The 15335-nt window shown below is 40.3% G+C and overlaps 1 protein-coding gene across 1 annotated transcript in view; it reads left to right on the top strand.

The window, feature by feature from the left end:
• Positions 1 to 2199: 2199 nt before the first annotated feature.
• Positions 2200 to 15335, top strand: part of LOC141416652 (uncharacterized) — a 48686-nt gene continuing 35550 nt past the window's right edge. Inside the window, exons 1-3 of the mRNA XM_074053802.1 lie at positions 2200 to 2655; positions 10684 to 10794; positions 14386 to 14639. Of these exons, the coding sequence (XP_073909903.1) occupies positions 14538 to 14639 (102 nt within the window). The 5' untranslated portion in view covers positions 2200 to 2655; positions 10684 to 10794; positions 14386 to 14537. The remainder of the gene's footprint in view (positions 2656 to 10683; positions 10795 to 14385; positions 14640 to 15335) is intronic.

Raw genomic sequence — 15335 nt, 5'->3', positions numbered from 1 at the left:
TAAGGGTGACGTCATCATTCCTTCATTTAGTCAGTTACAAAGCAAGTGCTTTTTTGGGGGGTTGGGGGGGCTACTGGGGTTGAACTTTGAGTCTTGAACTTGCCAGGCAAGTGCTCTACAACTTGAGCCAAGCCCCCAGCCCTTTTTGCTTTTGTTATTTTTCAAATAGGGTCTTACTTTTCTGCCCAGCCTGACTGGGACCACAGTCCTCCTATTTATGCTCCATGTATAGTTGGGATGATAGATGTGTGACATTATGCCCAGCTTTTTATTAGTTGAAATGGACTTTTTGTTTGGGCTGGCCTCGAACTGCAATTCTCCCAATCTCCACATCCTAAGTGGAGGATTACAGGTGTGAGCCATTGTGCCTGGCAAAATAATGTTTCTTGTTCATCAGTGTTCAAAGATTTGGAACATGAAAATGGAATACCTTGGTGAATAAATTCAGCATGGTTGCAATGTAGCATGAACCTAGAACTTCATAATTCTTCTATAATGTAATGATTTTTCTGTGTCTACATTGTAGGACAAAAATGGGGAGACCAGACCATCAAAGATGTATACAGAGATCCTAAGAAAAGTCGAAGGTAATTTTTACTCATAAAAGAAAGCAATGGTCCTCAAGAAATTTGAAGTGGCAAGAAATATTTAAGACAAGCACACTAAACAAATAATCTCAACCCTGAAATAATTAGCTATGAAAAATTCCACCAAAACTGCATATAGGTTGGACATCCTCATTTCAAAAATTCAGGATCCTAAAGGCTCAGATACCCTAAACTTTTTGATCCTGAGCATGATGTCACAAGTAATACTTTGGATGGTTTAATGTATGTGAACTTTTGTTTCATGTAAAAAAAATTAATAAAACTGCATGAAATTACTTTCAGGCTTTGGGTATAAGTTCTAAACATAAATAAATTTCATACTTACACTAGAATCCAACAATTTTTTTGGTGGTATTGGGTTTTGAACTCAAGGCCCCATGCTTGATATATAGGAGCTCTACCACCTGAGCCATTCTGCCAGTCCTGTTTTGTGTTGGGTATTTTTGAGATACAGTCTTGCTTTTATTGCCCAGTTGGCCTCAAATCTCTATCTTCCTGATCTCTGCCTCCTCAGTAGCTGGGATTACAGGCATGAACCACCAGTGCCTGGCTTGATCCCATGCATCTTAGATGAAGAACACTCAAAATCTGCTCTTTCCTGTGACCTAGTTGTTCATTGTTTGGAAGAGTCAACTTGGAAACAGAACTGGGAAACCTCTTGTGAGGTTTGATGGTACTGCTTTGATTACTTTGGTAACAGTTGATACGAAGCCATCATGCCCAGCATTCTGTCCAAGAGTGTTTGCATGGTTTATATGGGTTGAAAAGCCTAAACATTCTCTAATGGTGTTAAATGTAAGTCTAGCCAGGTGATCCTAGCTACTCAGGAGAACAGAGGATCACAGTTCTAAGCCAACCTGGGCAAATAGTTCTCGAGACCCTGTCTTGAAAAAACCCATCACACCAGCTGCGGCTAGTGGAGTGGCTCAAGGTGTAGGTCCCAAGTTCAAACCCCAGAACTAGGGGGAAAAGAAAGTAAGTCTAATTCCTATTAATAGATGTAAAATCATTAATATCTCTTTGTAATGTATGGCTCTTTCATTGCAGAAGACAAGTGTTGAAGAGATGTGAACATGAAGAAAGTAGACAACGCGGAAAAATGTTCAGCTGGAATCTAGAGTATATCATGAACATGAAAACTGGAATAAAACCATGTGAAACCCATGTGTGTGGACAAGCATGCACTGGCCATTTATCCTATGAGAGGCATATTGTATCTGACTCAGGACACACTAAGAGACCCTATAAGTGTAAAAAGTGTGGTAAAGCCTTTAAGTGGCCCTGTGACCTTCGAAATCATGAAAGAACTCACACTGGAGAGAAACCTTATAAATGTCAGCAATGTGGGAAAACTTTTGGTTGTTCCACTTACTATCGAAGACACGCACGGACTCACACTGGAGAGAAGCCTTACGTATGTACGCACTGTGGCAAAGGCTTTAGATGTTCCAGTTTCCTTCAGATACATGAAAGAATTCACACTGGAGAGAAACCTTACGTATGTACGCACTGTGGGAAAGCCTTCACTCGTGCCAGTACTCTTCGAATACATGAAAGAAATCACAATGGCGAGAAGCCTTACGTATGTGAGTAATGTGGAAAGGCCTTCAGAGAATATGGTAAAATGAAAAGACATGAAAAGATTCATACTAGACAGAAGTCTTATGTGTGTGAGCATTGTTGGAAAGTCTTCAGGTTCTCCAGTTCCTTTCAGAAACACGAAAGGACTCACGCTAGATAGATACACTAAATATAAATATCATGTGACCATTGTAGCATACATGAGAAAGCATGATGGAAAGGACTCATATCAATAAAGATTGTGGAAAAGCCTCTGGTCATCTCAGTTCAGTCCACAGATATTAAAACAAAACAAAAAAGCAGTATGGAGATAACCCTTTAATAGAAGCGATGTGCAAAAGTCATCAGTTGGCCCTCATGCAAGAAAGTACACTGGATCAGAGCCATGTGAATGAAAAGTATAAGAAAGTTATCAACCATAAGAGTTTCAGTGTCTCATGAAAATTCCTCATGAAATCCTATGAATGTAAGTAATACGAAGAACCTAATGCAAAGTAATTTCTGTAAAATGACCCAGAAAGTACAGGACCTGTAGGAAACCTAAATGCTATAGATGTATTGTGTTCATCAGTGACTCATTCTTTTTTGGGGTTTGGGCTCACTTGCATAGCAAATACTCTACTGCTTGAGCCATACCTCTAGTCCATTCTGCTCTGGTTATTTTGAAGATGGGGGTCTCGCCAACTGATTTGCCAAGGCTGACCTTGAACCATGATCCTCCCAATCTCAGTCTCCCAAGGAGTTAGGATTGTAGGCATGAGCCTTTGGTGCCCGACTCATCAGTAGGTCATAAGTACATCTCTAGACATGGATGTGCCATCCATGCTATTGAAAGCAAGCATGGTGACATAATACAGTTGAAGCAATAGTGTTTGAGTTTTATACATCATGTTTTCTTCACTCAAGTTGGTTGATGAAATTGGGATTATCCTATTGGCCTAAAGTGGTGTGTTCTAGATATGTCTTTGTGTATATTCCATGTGACTTTTTCATGGAAAAATAATATTTTTTGAGCTGGTCATATACCAGTAGAGAACTTGCTTAGCATGAGTGAGGCAATGGATTCAATCCCCAGCACTAAAAGAATAAATTAAAAAAATTTGTGTACCATAAAATTTAATATAAACTCTTAACATGTAACTTAATATAAATAATAATTGTATGTTATATATAATTAAAATATAAACAAATTATAAAAATACTTAAAATGCACCTTTAAAAATACTTTTTGTTTGTTTTGGTGATACCAGGGTTTGAACTCTACCTCATACTTGCTAGGCAGGCACCCTACCACTTGAACCAATCTACCAGGTTCCCCAGTTTTTTTATTTTTTATTTTTTTTTTTTTGTGCTCCTGGATCTCAACTTAGGGTCTACACCTTGAGCCACTTCACCAGCCCTTTTGGTGTTGGGGTTTTTTGAGAGAGGGTCTCGTGAATGTTTGCCTGGGCTGGCTTCAAACTGGCACCCAGCCCCAAAGTATGTTTTTGATGGTATTGGAACCTTTGCTTGCTAGGCAGGTGTTCTACCACTTAAGACACACCCCCAGTCCTTTTTTATTTTTCAGATGGTGTCTTGCATTTTTTGCCCAGGCCAGCCTTGGATTATGATCCTCTCACATATCTAGGATCACAGACCTGTGCCACCACTGCCTGACTTACTGGTTGAGTATGGGGTCTTGCTAACTTTTTTACCCAGGCTGACTTCAAACTGTGATCCTCCTAATCTCCACCTTCCAAAGATCTGGGATTATAGGCTAGAGCCAGCCAGCCAGCCAATTATATATTTATTTATTTTTATTTATATATTTTATTTGCAATACTAGGGATAGAACTCTAGGCCTTTTGCATGCTACTCAAACACTTCTGCCACTGAGGTACAGCTCCAACCCTAATCTTTTTCTTTTTGAAGTATTATGTTTTTCAAACAAGTTTTTGTACATTTTTTAAAAGTAATTTATTTGCTCTTTCAGACAACTTGTAGACTAACAAATGTTTTTCATTTACTGAGAAGATAAATTGGACTGGTGGAGTGGCTCAAGTGGTAAAGTGCCTGCCTAGTAAGCATGAAACCCTGAGTTCAACCCCCACCCCCCCAAAAATAAGCCAAAAAACTGAGAAGATAAATGAAAATATCACATTATAATCATAAATCAGATTAAGTTTACAACTTTGCCAAGTTTATTTGTTTTGTTCTGAGAAGGGTTGTTGGGGCGACCTTTGCCCCAGCTGGCCTCCTCCCAAGTGCTGGGAGTATTGGTGTGTACAGACTGTTGCCAAGTGTTTTGTTTAGCACTGGGAGTTATTATTACAATGTAAATCTACCTTCAGCTGTTTTTTCCTTGTGTAAATTTTATTGTATTATTTTATTTTTGCAGTACTGGGGCTTGAACTCAGGGCCTATACTTTGAGCTACTCCACCATCCCTTATTTGTGAAGGGTGTTTTGGAGATAGGGTCTTATGGAACTATTTTGCACGGGCTGGCTTTGAACCACAATCCTCCTGATCTCTGCCTCCTGAGTAGCTAGGATTACAGGTGTGAGCCACCAGCACCTGGCTGTAAATTTTATTTTTCATGATTATATTGTTAATACTCTTGAATTTTGAACTGTGCATGATGGCCCACAGCTGCAATTCCATCACCTGGGGAAGTTTGTAAGTTCAAGGCTAACCTGGGTTATAGCAAGATACTGGCTTCCAAAAAAAAAGTTTGAATTTTGATCATAATTTCTATTTTACACCAAAAGTTAAATCATGCTTTCTGATAGTCCTCCTGCCAAAACTACCAGGATCATGCCTTCTGTCACTTAAGATGCAATGCGTCTGTCCACACACTGTAACTCACTGGTTCATCAGTAAGAACAGTCTCAGTAAATTTCTTACAGGTCTAATGTTTCTTTTGTGAGGATTGACTGCTGGTCCGTTTAGTGAGGTGTCTTCCTCGTGGATGCACTGAGGGGTTGATTGCAGTTCTGTCTTTAGTTTATCAGAGGAGTGCTGTGGTAAGGCAGCAGTAATGAATAATGAACTGAGAGTAAACCTAAGTCGTGAGAAGTACCAGTCAGTCACATAACTAAGAAGAGGGGAATTTTGCTCATTTTTTTTATCTTAAGGGTGTTTTGTTTTTTTACCAGATTTAGAGGTACATTTACAGGATGCCTTTTACTGGATGTCTTTTTGTCTGTATTCATCCTCATTACTCAGGAGCATTATCTAATGGTGGAGGTGTGTGACTTGTATCTTCACAAGTTTTGTTGTAAGTCTTGTGTCTTGTGAGCCCCTGTCTTCTGGACTTGCTTTTGTCTTTCTGATTTGTTATCTAAACAATGAAGTACTTCTTACCATTTATTATTTACACTGCTGTTCGTAAATAATAGATGTTGTTAAAGTTAGGTTGGGGTTATGTTTCCATAAAAGTAGGAAGAAAATCTTATAGCTTGAAATTATACTTAACACACCTAAACCACTGAACATCAAAGCTGAGCTTAGTCTACATGAAAGTTGCTCAGATCACTTAGATTAATCTACAGTTTCTGTTGCATAATATGGTATTGAATTGCTCGTGTAATTCATTATATGCAGTGTACTATATGGTATCATTTGCTTTCTCTCATGGTCTTGTGTTGAAGTGTGAACTGAGATCACTGCTTACCACTTACTGCTGTTGTGGTGAAACGTCAGACCTTGAAATTTGTCGACATTTTCTGGTGCGTGCATACTGCTTTCTTGTTGTAGCATCAGAAATGGTAAGCCAACCATGATAAGTGAGAGATCCTTATTGCAGTTAAAATACATACATTGACTTACTCCTTAGCAAGCTGTATAGTAACTTCACTTTAAATCTCCTTTATGAGTTAAGGAGAGCAATATGTTTAGGTACAACCCTGGAGACACAGTCACTGTTAAAAGTTAAGCTTTTGTTGCTTAGAATATGCGCTTTGATGGTAATTTTATTTTTTTTTATTAATTTTAATTTGTATTTTTTGGCAGTACTGGGATTTAAACTCAGTGTCTCATGCTTGCTAGGCAGGCATTCTACCTCTCTTAAGAGAAAGTAAAGCTCTTTTGCTTTAGTTATGCTTTTAGCATTTATTTATACAAGAAAGGGAGAAAAGTAACTGCTTTGAGTTTTATCCACAAGTAGAGAAAATCTGCTCTTTGTCCGTCTCTTCAGTTATGTCTTCTTCACCCTATGGATATTATCTGATCTCACAATTGTTAGTATCTCATTTGTTCTTTTCTGTCCTTCTCCCCAATTTTTCCTTGGTCTATACAGATGGCATTTTAGGAAGTCCTTGTGATATGTGCAGCATGAGGCCAGTGACAGCAGGAGTGAATGTTTATTACTAGCTCATAAGGTGCAACAGGCAGAATTTACCAGAACACAGAGAGACTCTGAGCTTCAGTAGGATTGAGATGCTAATTGAGCAGGAGCTGTGGCCTGTAGAGGAGGGAAGTTGGACTGCCATGCCTTCAGGACACCAGGGAGCAGCTAGGAGAGCCAGTGCCCTGAGTTCTTTTGCTGGCTGTTTCCATGTTGGCTTCTCCCATTGACGGAATCAACCAGAGTCCAGAGGCTATAGGATTCTGACTTGTGGTACTTACAGCCCAGCTTCCTTGGTCACAGGGAATTGTGGGGAAGAGTGGATCTACAAGATGAGTAAGTGCCTTTAGCACTGGGTTGGTTTTTGCTTTATCTTAGTCCCAGTTCGGGTATCAAGTGTTTGGAAAGTCATTGTGTGGGTTTTTTAAAGGGCAGAGATTGTTAGTTTCCTTCTCCAGCTTCCTGCACTAGACATCAAAGTTTTCTCCTTGAGGTAAGTTAAGTAGGATTATAACAGCTTGTTCCCCATTAGATTATAATATGTGAACAGGAGTTGAAAAGAAGGAAATTTGAACATGGTCAGCTCCACTGCCCAGCTTAGTATACCATTTACAGTGGTGTAAGTGTACAAGTGCATAGATACTCCCAATATTGTATAGTTCAACTTCACAGAGTTTCAACTTTATGGTAGTGTGAAAGTGATAACCATTCAATAGAAATTTTGAAAAAATTTTCCTTACTGAAAATTTAGAATTTTTTTGCCTTTGGAACTGTAAACCCAAGTGTCACTCACCTCTGTCACTAGTCCCTGCCCTCAACTCCTCCTTACCTCTGTCTCAAGCTACTTCCTCTCCAAGCTACCCTGGCCTTCATTATTCCAGCTGAAATCTTGGCACTGGCAGTTCCCTGCTTCCAGAATGCACATTCCATGACTAGCTGTTTTGCATTCTTTAGGCCTCAGCTCTTACGTCCTTGAAGGGTCCCAACATGACCCCCTCTCTAGAATGCATCTCCTCATGTATTCGTGGCCAGCCTGGGCTATATAATGAGACCCTGCCTCAAAGAAACAAAGATTTTTAAAAAATTTAATAAGTCAGGCATGGTGGCTCACCCTTGTAATCCTAACTGCTTAGGAGACTGAGATTGAGAGGATTGAGGTTTGAGGTCAGCCTCGGCAGTATTTCCACAAAACGCCATCTCCAAAATAATCAGAGCAAAATGGACTGGAGGAGTGGCTCAAGTGGTAGAACACCTGCTTTGTGAGCATGAAGCACTGATTGCAAACCCCAGTCCCACCAAAAAATAGAATAGAATGCCTCTCCTTGTGGATCCAGTTATTCTGCATTATGCCTCACAGCATATTTTCCTCTCTGAAATTGCATTACATGATTTGGTCACTAATGTATGTTTGTGCCCCCTGTCTCACCAGCTCCTAGTTTAGAATGTGAGTTCCCTCATGTTTGGAAAGTTTATTCTTGGCTCCATGGTCTTGGCAGTTACTTCCTGAATGGCTAACTGGAGATTCCCAGGGCCTACTTTCCTGGGAGAAGTCCTCCGGGAGTCCCAAGTCTCGAAGGAGCTCTTGGGAAGGCCCTTAGGTTTTCAGTCCCCAGAGATAGTTACCCAGGAGTTTCAGGCAGGACAGATTGCCAGACATATTGCTTAGTTGGCAGTATGCTTTTTGATACTTCTCCCACTCAGCATTGTGGATGAGGACAAAAAAGAACTGGTACTCACTCTACAGTGTTAATAAATTACTAGTTAATTATACTCTAGTTAATAAATTACATGAGTTGTTCAAAACTTTATTAGAAAACAGGCTACTTGGTAGATGATTTTGCCCACCTAAGACTAATGGAAGGGTTCTGAGCACACTTAGGTAGGCTAGGCTAAGCTCTGTTGTTTGATATTTAGATTTATTAAATGCCTTTTAACATGACATCACCAACTTATCAGTATGTAATCTTACTGTAGCTGGTGGAAATTTCATCAGCTTATTACTTCCACGTATTAGTGGTATGAAGATCAGTAGAATCCCAACCTGAAGAGTTGGGCTAGGGGTATGGCACAAGTGGTAAAATGTCTGCCTGGCAAGCACAAGGCCCTGGGTTCAAACCCCAGTACCACCCGAAAAAATTCATCTGAAATTCTGTCAGCCTGGCCATATTAAAAATCACAATTTATGCTTGTGACATTACCACGGATTCATCCAACTGACCTGAAGAAATTAGTGTGGACTGTGTCCACATGTGTGTGCAGGACAGTTGAAGCAATGCAAGTGGCTGTGAGGAAGTGAGGTGTTATTTTTGTTAAGGTGGTGTGGAGATCTTCAAAGCTATACTCACATACCACTCCCAAAGTGATCGAGCCTTGAGAGCAGAATGGGAGGGGCCCAGGGCACCAGTGAGACCTTAAGGTTCACTGTACATGGCTGCGTTGGATCTCTCCTCCCTGCATTGACATCTAGAACATATCAGCCATGCCACTGGTGATTCTAGTAGACTAATGTCTGCCTGGCCACTGCTCTGAAAGGCAAAGAGGATAAATCTGTCCACAGGATGCTAATTCTCCAAGACCACAAGTGAAGAGTTAGGGAAGGGTGGCTTCCTTCACCTAGATTTCAAAGTCTCAGATAGTCCTCCATGTGGGCAGAATGGTGTGAAATAGACCCACTGAGGCAAGAAAAGTGAGTGTAATATTCTGTGATTTACTGAGACGAAGAGATCACATTCACATGACTTACTGCAGTCTGTTAGTACAATAGTTTTTGCTTCCTAGTTAGGTATTGTTAGTCTCTTACCGTGCTTAATTAGTAAATTAAGCCTCATCATAGAGGTTTAATACTTAAAATATATAGGATTAACTATGAGCCACTGTTTGAGGCACCTCCTAAAGGACCTGGAACAAATCTCCCTGAGATAACAGGAACCTTCTGCATTTTGTATTGTATTATATCACCGAGAGGCACACCAGTCATATCCACCTTGCTGACATCAAGGCAAATAGATAGGGTAGAAGCTGACCAAAGAGAGAGGTTTGACTAGAAGGCACTGAGCACTTCATTGGCCAAGAAAAACACTTTTCTACTCCCAGTAAGTTGCCTGTATTTTGGGAAGCCTCCAAAGAACCTTCAACTCAGGGCAAACCCTGGCTTTGTATCCTGGCTTCCTTCATCTCCTGTCTTCCTTTTGCCCTTGACTTGCGCTGAAGGAGCTGAAGGTACCTCTGTCCCTTTCTGTCTTTCCTAAGACTGGGTCCTCCTTACACTGGGCAGGTTCTGATGTCCCCCTGGGGAGAAACAGGTGGAAGGGAGACTTTGTTATGTGTTGGGGGAGGGACTGGAAACTTTTCCAAAAGCCTCTCCTGGCCTTTTGAGGTCGTGATGTCAGGGTGTTACCAAAGAACCTCAAGCAGGGCTTTCTCTTTTGCCTCCTCACTCCTGTCATATATCATGGAAGAGGTGGCACAAGCTAGGCATGGTGGACATTCCTGTAATCCCAGCACTCAGACAGGAGGATCGTGAGTTTACAGCCAGTCTGTGCTACACGGCAAGACCCTGTCTCAATAAAACGAAACAACACTAGAGTGCCTGCTTAGCAAGCGTGAGGCTCAGTACTATCAGAGAAGAACAAAAAGAAAGAGATGTCCTTAGTAGGAGGGGAGCACTGGGCAGATGGTCCAAGGGCAGAATGGGAGTGATTTGGGTAGTCACCTAGCCTGGTGTTGGGGAACAAGGTTGGAATGAAGAATCTTCCAGTTTGAGATGGTGCCAGGGGTCTTTACCCAGTTAAGGTTCCCTGTCATTGAGCCACCCGTTGAGCTGTTCAATCAGTCCTTTCAGTCAGTGTTGATTCTGGTCCTCAAGGAACATGGATGTCCGGAGGCCTTTTTTGTTGTGATGTGGACGGTGCGTATTACTGGCGTGGTGGGGGGGGCTAATGATGCTGCTAAAAACCTCACACAATGCACAAGGTAGGCACCACTGCAAGGAGAAATTAGCCCCAAACGTCCCTACTGCTGAGGGTGAGGAACCCTATTGCAGGTATATTTTCTGTTTCTGTGTCCCTGCTGATTACTGGACTAAACAAAATAGTTTCATGTATATATTTTTATTCATATGCCCAAATTGAATTATGCTAACAAGTTCATCCTCATTTTTGCTTTATTCAGTTCATGTCATTTACACGATTTATTTAATATTGCTGTACATGCATCTCACACCTACCAGGGGCTCCATTGTTGGCGTACACCAATTTGTACCTCCCTGCTCCCCATCTTTGGGTAAGTAGGTTTTTCCTGTTTCCTTACTAAAAGTAATTCTGTAAGGGATCATGTTCTTATGCTGACCTAGTAACAGGCTCATGAAACCACCACAAATACTGGTGTACAGAACATGTACATACTTTAAATCTTAATTTCTACCATTCCACAGTCCCACCAGTGGTGTGCAAGATTCTGTTATGTACTGCTTGTTGTCAGTGTTTTGGAATTTCATTTGGAGAGTGTAACTCAATGTCCATTTTTCATTTCCTTTCTCCTTCCTTTCCTCCCTCCCTGCTTTCATTTCATTTTTGCATTTAGGTTCCTAATGCTTGATCTAACTGGTTTCTTGTTTATTCTTTATATTATCCCCTGGTCCCTTTTGGAAACTGCAAATATCTTTCCCCAATTTTCCTATTGTCCATTAGCTTTATTCAGGGTATCCTTTGTAGAAGTCATAAATATCATTTGCTTATCTTCTAAAAATCATCTTGTGGGTTTGCACAAATGTGAAGTTTGTCACAGTTTTTTTTTCATACACTTCCTCTATACTTTATAGTTTGATGTTTTACATTTGTCAAGAATCCATTGGATTCACCTTTGCATGTGATCTTAGTCAGAAATCAGATTTTCATAGTTTTATAAAACAAGTAACTTTTCTACCACAAATGAGTGAATAGTCTACCTCCTCCCCTTCATTTGTGCTACCAGCTTTCCCCTATCTTCTGTTTTGAATAATGCAGGTTTTTTGTTTAGTTTATTTTTCCTGAAAAGTTTAATATAGGCCAGGCACCGTGGTTCATACCTGTAATCCTAGCTATTCAGGAGGCAGAGAGTAGAAGGATCTCAGTTCAAAGCCAGCCTGGGCAAATAGTTCTCAAGACCCTGTCTGGAAAAACTCTTCACAAAAATAGGGCTGGTGGAGTGGCTTACGGTGAAGGCCCTGAGTTTAAGCCCTTGTACCGTGAAAGAAAAGAAAAAGAAGAAAATACCCAACACAGAAAAGGGCTGGCAGGGTGGCTCACTTGGTAGAGTGCCTGCCTAGCAAGTATTTAGGCCCTGAGTTCAAACTCCAGTATTACAAAAAAATCTGTGTTCTATATCCACACTTAAATATCTCTGTAGTGTGTCCCAGTTATTAGGAGTGGGTGGCTCTTCTCTTTACTCCTTTTTAAAAAGAAACCAGTATAGTATTGTACTGTTTTTCTTTTCTTTCTTTTTTTTTTAATTATTTCTTTTAAAAAATGTATGTGAATTTGGAAACTTTTTTTTTTAATCAAATTTAAGTTGATTCACTGGAATTGTAAGTAACTTTGTATTTAGGATATAATATGGAAGTATTGACATCATACCAGGTCATTGCATCCAAGACTATAAGTTTTTCTATATATTCACCTCATCTTCTGTAATTTTATTATCTTTAAAATTTTTTCTTTAAAGACTGTGCTGTTTCCATAACTTGGCTATTGTGAATAGTGCCGCAATAAACATGGATGTGCAGGTGCCTCTGGAGTAACAGTCTTTTGGGTATATCCCCAAGAGTGGTATTGCTGGATCAAATGGTAGATCGATGTCCAGCTTTTTAAGTAGCCTCCAAATTTTTTTCCAGAGTGGTTGTACTAGTCTACATTCCCACCAACTTATCTCAACCAGCAAAACCCCTTGTTCCTTCCTATTATTGCTTATACTCTCTCTACAACAAAATTAGAGATAAGGGCAAAATAGTTTCTACTGGGTATTGAGGGGGGGAGCGGAAGGGGGTGGAGTGGGTGGTAAGGGAGGGGGTGGGGGCAGGGGGGAGAAATAAACCAAGCCTTGTATGCACATATGAATAATAAAAGAAAAATGAAAAAAAAAAAAAACAAAAAAAAAAGACTGTGCTGCCAGGCACTGGTGATTCTGTAATCCTGCTTTTACTCCTAAGTGACTTGGGATCTTGGTCCAAGGCCAGCCCAGGCAAACAATTCTAGAGACCTCATCTCCAAAATAACTAGAGCAAAATGGACTGGAGGTCTGGCTCAAGCAGTAGAGCACCTGCTTTGCAGCATGAACTCCAAGCTCACGTCTTCCCCCCATCTTCCCAAAGAAAAAGGGAAAAAAAATTTTTGGTTGATTCCTATGTATTGCATAGCATGTTTTTCAATGTTGTCTCTCTCTCTCTCTCTCCCCTCTCTGGTTTAATGAAAGTGATAGTAAAGTTTATTAGGAAAGGAAATACTTCAATAAATAGACTGAAAACAAGACATCTACAGTAAAAATGAGAATAATTTTTTTTTTTGTGGTAGTGGGGTTTGAACTCAGGGCATTCACCTTGAGCCACTCCACCAGCCCTTTTCTGTGATAGGTATTTTTGAGGTAGGGTCTCAAGAACTATTTGTCTGGCTTGGCTTCGAACCTCGATCTTCCTGATCTCTGCCTCATGTAACTGGGATTACAGGCGTGAGCCACTGGCGCCCAGCTTGAGATGACTATTTCTGAAATGTGGCTTCACTTTATAGCTCTGGCTGGACTTGAAGTTGTGGTCCTCTTGTCTTAGTCTCCAAGTGCTGGGATTATAGGCATGAGTTACAACGCTCAGCTTAAGTATGTTCTGGAATACCCTGGGAGATCCTGAGACCCTTTCTGGTATCTGTGACATCACCAATGAAATTTAAGGGGTATTTTCCTCAACTAGAACAACAAATTGTCACAAACTGACTGAGGAAGCAAGTAGGAGCATCTATCTGTGCCCCATGAAGCTAGACATTAGAAATACTTGCCAAAACAGTAAAAAAAGAAAAAAGATTCACATCCCTAAGTGTAGTTTTGCAAATGTAAATACATATATATATATATATATATATATATATATATATATATATATGTATATGTATACACTTTCTTTTAATTGGAATTTGAACCCAGGGACTCACACATGCTAGGCAGGTGCTCTACCACTTCAACCAATGCCCCAGCTCAATACTTTCTTAAAGTTACTAATATTAACATATGGTAGCTGTATTATAACCTTTTAGGCAGATGTTAGATTAACAACTGAGTAAGTTTAATTTCTTCTGTTTTAACGTACAACATGGTGAAATTCAGTCCTTAAACCAACTTAAGCAAAAGCCCTTTAGGTTCCTCCATAGTTATAAAAGGATCTGGAAATTTATTTATGTATTTATTTATTTGCAGTACTGAGGGCCTACACCTTAAGCCACTACACCAGCCCCATTTTTGTGTGGGTGTTTTTGTGATAGGGGCTCCTGAACCATTTGCCTGGCCTGGCTCAGACCATGATCCTCCTGATGTCTGCCTCCTGAGTAGCTAGTATTATAGGTGTGAGCCACCAGCTCCCATCTGAGAACAAAATGTTTGATAACTATTTTTTTTTAAATAATTAGTGGCCCCATTGTGAATTGCTTCCTTTTATCTAAATGATATCTTTCAGTGATGATTACTGGCCTAAAACTGAGAAACACTGTGATTTGTCAGGTGATCGTGTCTTTGGCAGCTTTGTGCTTTCCTGTTTTGTTCTAATTTTACGTCTTGATTCTTTTACTTTTTTGCGTGGTGACCCTGTCTCTTCCTTTGTAATCCTTATTTAGATTATTTCCTTTGTTTTCCTTTTAGCACGACTCACAGCTTTCAGTTCCATGTGAAAGAACTACAGAAACAGCGAGGATCTTTGGCTGGTTCTTGGTTCTAAAATAATGTATCTCCAGTGCTAGGCATTGTGCCACCCACCTGTAATCCCAACACACAGGAGGCTCAGCAGGAGGATCATGAGTTTGAGGCTAGCCTGGACTTTATCAAAAAGAAAAATCTATACTTTCTCCATTGAATGGTCCTTAGTGCTATTTTTATGGCATATATGCTTTATCAAGGTAAGTAAGTCTTTTATTTTGTGTTCTGAAGAGGTCTTTTAAAAACTTATCAATAGAGTCAGGTGCCATGTCTCATGTCTGTAATCCCAGCTACTCAGAAGGTGGAGATGAAGAGGGCCAAGGTTCAAGGCCAGTCTGGGCAAAAATACCCCATCTCAACCAACAAGGAAGCTGGGTATGATGGCACATGCTTGTCATTCTAGCCACATGGGAATTGTAAATTGAAGGCTAGAGATCCACGCTGGCCTGAGCATAAATGTGAAAGCCTATATGAAAAATAACAAAAGCAGAAAAGAGATGGGGGCGTGCTAGAGCATCTGCCCTAGCAAGCACAAGGCCCTAAGTTCAAGGCCCCCAAGTACTGCCAAGAAAATCATCCAAAGAAATTGAGGTTTGGAACATACATCTCTGCCAATATTGAAATAATCATTGGATGTTTATTTGCTTGACATAATGAGCCTCATGATTGGTTTTCAAGTGCTGCTAGATCCCTGTCATTGATGGGATAAACCAACACTTTAAGCCGGATATCTTTTTATTGGTGGTACTTGGGTTTGAAGTCAGGGCTTCCTGCTTGCTAGGTAGGCACTCTACTACTTAAGCCACTCCACCAGCCCTGGATTTTTTTAAACGTACATGCAATGATTACTTGGGCCTATAAGTGCCTATTCCTATATACCTTCCTACCTGATTTAG

The sequence above is a fragment of the Castor canadensis genome, chromosome 14, assembly GCF_047511655.1.
Source record: "Castor canadensis chromosome 14, mCasCan1.hap1v2, whole genome shotgun sequence".
Lineage (NCBI taxonomy): Eukaryota > Metazoa > Chordata > Mammalia > Rodentia > Castoridae > Castor > Castor canadensis.
This window is presented reverse-complemented; position numbering and strand designations above follow the sequence as displayed.